The sequence below is a fragment of the Canis lupus genome, chromosome X (assembly GCF_011100685.1).
Source record: "Canis lupus familiaris isolate Mischka breed German Shepherd chromosome X, alternate assembly UU_Cfam_GSD_1.0, whole genome shotgun sequence".
Lineage (NCBI taxonomy): Eukaryota > Metazoa > Chordata > Mammalia > Carnivora > Canidae > Canis > Canis lupus.
In genome coordinates, this window is record NC_049260.1 from 1,968,470 (window position 1) to 1,974,974 (window position 6,505).

The window sequence follows — 6,505 nt, forward strand, 5'->3', positions numbered from 1 at the left end:
GGGAATTGGTAACACATTAATCTCTCCGAGAGAACACGGTGGTTAGAAGCGTCGTCGGCGCCCCCAGCCACCAACGCTGCTGGCACGCAGGACACGTCTGTGGCACACGTCGCCCCTGCCCGTTTCCTCCAAGGACAAAAGCGGCCTCCCAGGTTGTCCCCAGCCGTGGAGGAACTGCCCCAGGACGCAGACTGGGGAGCACCCTCACGGCACACTGTCCTCACCCGCGTGGGTGACCCAAGGGAGGGCAAGGCGGGTGGCCCTGGGCAGACACGGGGACAAAGGAGGAGTTCCGGAGCGGGACGTCACACCCGCACGTGCCCCTGGACTGGATGTCTACACCCACACCCCACCCCACCCCCTGGGTTTCATATGATGAAGCGTCCGCTCCTGTATAACGGGGTTGACATTTGCACGTGGGGCTCTGGGACGTCAGTAGGATGAGGTCATGACAATGGGGTGCCCTGCGATGAAATGGGTCCCCGTGTGACCCCGGCATGTCCTACGTCCCTGCCCGCCTCAGGAGCACACAGCAGGACGGCGGCCCCCTACCAACCAGGGAGAGCGCTCATCAGAACCCATCCCTGCTGGCGTCCTGACCCCACACCCTGGACCCCAGAGCTGTGAAACTCTTGTGTACGAGCCACCCCGTCCGCGGCGCTGTGTCACGGCAGCCCAACGTCGAGCCTGATTCAACATGGTGGCCCTTGGTCCATCCTGGATTTGCCAAAGAGAGCGCCAAGGTGACGCAGACCCGGGGTGCAGGCCTTGCCCGGCTGCTCCCTGTGCAGGAAGCGGATGGGTGCGAGGGAGCAGAAGCACAGGCAGCAGAAGAGCAAGTTGGGGCTGTGTCCCATCCTCGAGCGGGAGGCCACGGATGCCCGTGAACCCTTGGCCCTCCTGGGTTAACCCCAGCTGTGTGCTCTCTGTAGGATCAGGTCGCCCGCAGTAGGGCTGCCACCCCGTGGGGGCTTCAAACGATGCCCTCCCGCTTCTGGAGACCAGATGTCCGAGATGCAGGTGGGCTGGTCCCACCGGACGTAGGTTCAGGCAGAGACTCGCTCCCTCCGGAGGCTCCGGGGAGGGTCCCTCCTGCCTCTTCCGGCGTCCGGGGCTGCAGGCATCCCTGAGCTGGTGTCCACGTCCCTCCCACCTCTGCCTCCATCCTCACCCCTGTCCTTGGGTTGAAGCTCATCCTATGCAATGGACTTGACCTCAACCCTTAACTAATTGCCTCTCCAAAGAGTCTATTTCCAAATCGGGTCCCATCTGCAGTTCTGAGAGGGAGGACATGAGTTGGGGTGGGAGGGACTCTACCCCCAGGACACTGGCGGACGTGTGCATGTGCTGGCTCATCACAGGCTCCTGCCTCTTGCCTATTTTTTATTCCCGCTTTGCCCCCATCTGGTCTTCCCCATGCCCTTTTTTCTCCAACCCCTTGAGCAAGGAAATGTGGGCTCTGCATCTCCTCATTTTTCCCTTCCCATTGGACCCTCACGCCCTTGGAGATGGCCAGAGAGAAGGAAGCAGCCCTCGTGGGGATGCAGCACACAGAACCGGTAACCCCGTGAAGACACGAAGCACATTCCGGGTCACCGAGGGCTGCGGATGGGGGATGCGGGGTGACCGCTCGTGGGGACGGGGCCTCCTCTGGGCCACGACGAGGACGTTTTGGAAGTCGATGGAGGCGGTGGTCGCACAACTTTCTGAAGGAACGACTTGCAGCTGGAGGGCCTCACTGAAAAGCCGTTTGCTTCCTTGGACATGAATTTTCTAAAAAATGAACAATGTGCAGGACGTCTGCACTCGGGAATACGCTTTTTTTCCCCCAAATTCCATCCGATTTCTGAAGCTCCTGGAAGGCTGTCGAACAGAAACCACTGCTCCCGTGCGTTTGCAGGTTCCGAGCCCGTGAAGGGCGGACCGGATCGAAGGGTGATCTCAAGTTCCTGTGCATTGGGAAGGAACCACTTGCTTCCATTGCTTATGTCTACACGGCGCAGAGCGCCGTTCATTTATGGGCACAGCCCGAGGACAGTGAGTCCGATTCCACTCCTTCTGGAGGCGGATATTTGAGGATAAATAAGAGCCCGGGTCAGACGGAGTGAAATCGGGCCGATTTGGGGGGATGAGGACCTCAGCAGAAAATCCCGTAGGTACGGAGGAAACTGCAAATACTAAGTATTTCAGAAGGAACCGTCTATATGACCAGTTACTGGTTAAGAAAGGGCTCCTCGATCCGGAGGAAATACGACCGCGTGATGCACGACGGTCGATACCTGACTGGTGTCAAGCATAGGCCACTAGCCTGAGCGGACGGACGTCATTCTGTCCTCGATGAGGGGGCGTCCGCCGCCAGATCAATGCACACGGTGACGCTGCACAGCAGGGCGCCCAGGCACACACGCACAAGCTCCAAGCACGGGGTGGCCCAAATCGGGGAGCAATGGACGCAGCCTGTGTGGCGTCAGGAGGACGACTGTGCAGACGGGGGAGCAGGTCACCACGGAGGCACGCGAGGCATGGATTCCGGGATCCCTAACGCACCCATAATGATTTCAGAACATATTATTAGGACCTTTAACAGCGTCTTGTCGGTCATCAGCAGACGGACCCAAGCGCCGGCCCAGGAACCCGAAACGCAGAGAAGCGGGTTGCGAACCAGCTCCTGCGGCTCCCAGCCCACGGCTCCCAAGCCAGGAAATGATCCTTAACCAAGACGCGCCGCCCCGAAGTCGCTTCCCTGCTCTGAGAGGGGCCTTCACCTGTCGTCGCAGCCAGGCCGGCCGGGATTCCTTCCCCATCCACGAACGCCCTGGCGCAGGGGGGCCACCGAGACCACCCGACCCCGCTCCCCGCCTAGGACCTGGGCCTCCCGGTCCCCGTGGAGTCGCCAGGCACCGTGCAGCCGGGTCAGCAGGCCCGAGCCTGCGTGTGCACCTGCTGCGTCCCACCTGCACAACCGCATCGGCCTCAGGGCGGGCGCCAGCGGGACTCGGCAGTCCTGCCCAGCGTCCAGGTGGAAGTGTGGGGTGAAAGGCACAGGAGCGCACGCAGGGTGACGAACGGACAAGTGTCGCAAGCGCACGCACGCAGGTGAAATGGAAATGCACACGTGTGAGCAGCGTGGTCTTGGAGCCGGCCATGTCCTGCTGCCTCAGATCCTTCAGGAAAAAAGCATCCGGACCCCCGGGAGCAAGGAGGGGGGACCCCGTGGGTCAGACATGGGGCAGGAACGGCTCGGGAGACGGATTAGTCTCCTGGGCTAACTGCTTGTGGTAAACTTGGATCAGTATTGAAGAAAAGGCTGGGATAAAATACGGCGGAAAAGGTCACCAGAGGGGTGCCTGGGTGGCTCCGTGGGTGAGCATCTTGGGGTCTCGGGATCGAGTCCTGCATCGGGCTCCCTGCATGGAGCCTGCTTCTCCCTCTGCCTGTGTCTCTGCCTCTCTCTCTCTCTCTCTGTGTGTCTCTCATGAATAAATAAATAAAATACTAAAAAAAAAGAAAATATCGTCAGAGCTGCAGAGCCGTGCACACACACACGTGCACGCACATGCACCTGGGTCTATGTCCCTCTCTCTCTCACACACACACACACACCTGCAACCTGCAGGTCTGAGCAGGTGAACCTGCGCGCTCCGGCCCTCCCTTCACACCCTGGAAGCCCACAGGAAGTTCTCCTTGCACAAGCAGCATCCTCTTCATCAAGGGAGAGGAATGACACGTGGAAGGAAGGACTCGCCCTCCCCCGCGGGCCCCTCTCGGCTCCCAGGGGCGGCGACATTCTATTTTTAAGGACAAGATGACTGACTGGCTGGCCTGCCCGTGCCCCCCGGGGCAGCGCCCACAGGGGGGCCCCACGTGACTGCAGAACCAGAATAGGTGGTGGCGCCTCCCACCTGCCTGCCCCCACCGCTCTGGCCACCTGGCCCCCCGCCCCGGCACCTACGACAATACACCCGACGATACACCCGTGTGTGTGCCCAAGACAAATACAATCGGCGGTGCTGCGTGCCAAGGGACGGCGGGTCCTGCACCAACTTTCCATTGTTCGCTGCTGGTGTTTCCACCTCGTCCTGGGGCCACCGCTCGGGCTGGGTTTGTGTCCCACCCTGCCGTCCTGCGGAGCAAAGCCAGCTTTTCAGGGAGCCCCGCGTAGGTGGGGGGAGGGGGTTGTAGGCAGACAGACACAGAGACAGGGACACAGCAGGAGGAGGAGGGTGACAGGGAAACAGAAACAGAGAAGCCCACAGAGGCACAGAGGTGCCCCCGCCCCTCGTCTTCCCCAGTGAGGTCTCCTGCAGAGCCGCCCCCAGCCAGCTGCACCCCTGCAGGCACACCCCCCTGAAAAAGAGAAGTGTCCCTGTGCACTGGGGGTTGGTTACCGGGCCGCCCGGCTGCGCCTGGGGTCTGAGTAAACCCTAGGCCGTGACCGTGAGCCCGGCTTCCTGCTGCCCTGCCCAGCTTCCTCCTTTGCAAAAGAGGGGGCCGGGGGACCGGGAAAGCCCCCTCTCCCCAGGGACAGCCCTGCCCTGCCCTGCCCCTCCGGGCTGTGCAGCGGGTCCCCTTCCCCATGTGTGTTTCTGGCCCCAAAATCCCGTCCGTCCCGAAACGGGTTGGCAACAAAGAGCTGCTGAGAAGCCACCGCAGGTTGTGCCCACATTCGGAACTGAGCGCCCACCTGGGGTGCGGCTTTGGGGGGATTCAGGGTGGAGGGTGCAGGCAGGGGGCAGGGGGGGCCGGACACTACGATCGCAGATGTCCCAGCGTGAGCAGCTTCGAAAGCGGAGGACAAAAGGAAAGCAGTGTGTGATTTTTTTAAAAAAATGCCAACTTTCAGACGCCCGGGAGGAGCAGCCCGCAGGGTGTTGGGAGATGGGTGCTGTATGGGGAAAGCTGCCCCCCCCCCGTCCGTGCGCCCCCCCAGGGGACGCCCCGGGACACCTGCCTCGCCAAGCGCGGGGTGAGGTCTGCAGTGTCCGGGAGCGCACGGGGAGGGTGGGCAGGAGGAGCAGGGCAGGTGCCTCTAGGGGCCCCCAGGGCGGGCAGGGCGGGTCCCCAGTACGAGGTGGTCCCCCACCCCCTGGAAGTTGGAGCGCGTCTGGGGCGCACAGAGAGCACAGACAGGGCGGGGGGCGCAGGGCATTTGCACCCCAGGAGACTCCAGGGGCGACGGGCGTTGGGGAGGGTGTCGGGGGCTGGGGAGGGGGGTGAGCGTGCGCGCAGCGGAGTCCCCAAGGTGCGGGGGCGCAGCCCGGCCCTTGGGGGTCCCCCGGAGCGGCCGGGCCCCGCGCGGGCAGGCGGCCCTTTGTCTGCCGCTGCGCCCCTGCGGCCCGCGCCCCGCGCGCCCCACTCACCCACGGTGGCCAGCGTGTCGAAGTCCTGCAGGCGGTAGGCGGGCGGCTCCGGCGAGGGCGCCTCGGGGCTCGGGCAGGGCAAGGGCGCGCCGTCGGGGGCCTCGGCTGCGCGCTCCGGGGGCGCGGGGCCCGGCGCGGCCGCCTTGGCCAGCCCGGGCGCCTCCATGGGGGCGCGCTCCAGCCCGGGGGGCGCGCGGGGCCGGGCTTCCCGGGACGCAGCCTCGGAGGGCGGCGCGGCGGCGGCGGCATCAGCGGCGCCCACCCATGCGCGCCCCCCGCGGCCCGGCGCGACTGTCGGAGCGGCGGGGACAATGGCGGGGCGCGGGGCGGCGCTCGGTGCAGCCGCTGCAGCCGGTGGGAGTCGCCCGCGGCCTCGGGGGGCGGGCCCGGGGGCGCGCTGGGCGGGGGCAGGGGCGGGCGCGGGGGCGCGGCCCGGGCAGGCTGGGGCGTTCATCCCCCGGCCGCCGCCGCTGCGTGCGCGCTGCTGGGGACCCGGGCGGACGCGGCCGGGGCGGGGCCGTGCGCTCTCCCGCCCGCCGACCCGGGAGTCGCCGGCCCCCCCACACACACCCGCGCGCTCCGCCCCCGGATCCCGGAGGGCGGCGTGGAGGAGGCGGCCGCGCCCCCCCCGCGCGCTCCAGGGGCGCCCCGCGGAGGGAGGGGGTCCCCGCCCAGCCAGGCTGGACTCCGCGCTCTCAGCGCCCCCGCCCTGGAGGCCGGGAGGCGGGGCGCGCTGGCCACCAGGAGGGCGTGGCTGCAACTAAAGTAAAGTCCAAAAAAAAAAAAAAAAAAGAAAGAAAGAAAGAAAAACATCCAGTGAACCGGGAGCGAAATGCGCACGGGCCCGGCAGCCGGGTGTAGCCAACAAAACCCCGGGCGGGGTCACCTTCCTGGTCTCTGCGGTGCGCGCGCAGGGGGCACGATGATGCCAACATGCCATTTGGGGAGGGGCGCACGGGCACCCCTCCCGCTGGATCCCTGAGGCTTCCCAAACACCCCTGATCCAGGGCGACCCCTCCAGCGTGCTGCGCACCTTGCTCGGAGTCCACGAGTTTCCCCAAACGCTCATGCTTCCAACCAAAGACAAGCAGACGCAGGTTTAAGATGCAGGACCACGGCCCCCTCCCCGAAACGCAGCGCGCGCA

At 65.2% G+C, this 6,505-nt stretch overlaps 1 protein-coding gene across 1 annotated transcript in view; it reads right to left on the reverse strand.

Annotated features, from left to right (window-relative positions):
- The window catches only part of PRKX (protein kinase X-linked), a 74,008-nt gene extending 68,482 nt beyond the window's left edge, over positions 1–5,526 (reverse strand). The window contains 1 exon segment of the mRNA XM_038586737.1: positions 5,361–5,526. Coding sequence (XP_038442665.1) covers positions 5,361–5,526 — 166 coding nt within the window.
- Between the last annotated feature and the right edge of the window lie 979 nt (positions 5,527–6,505).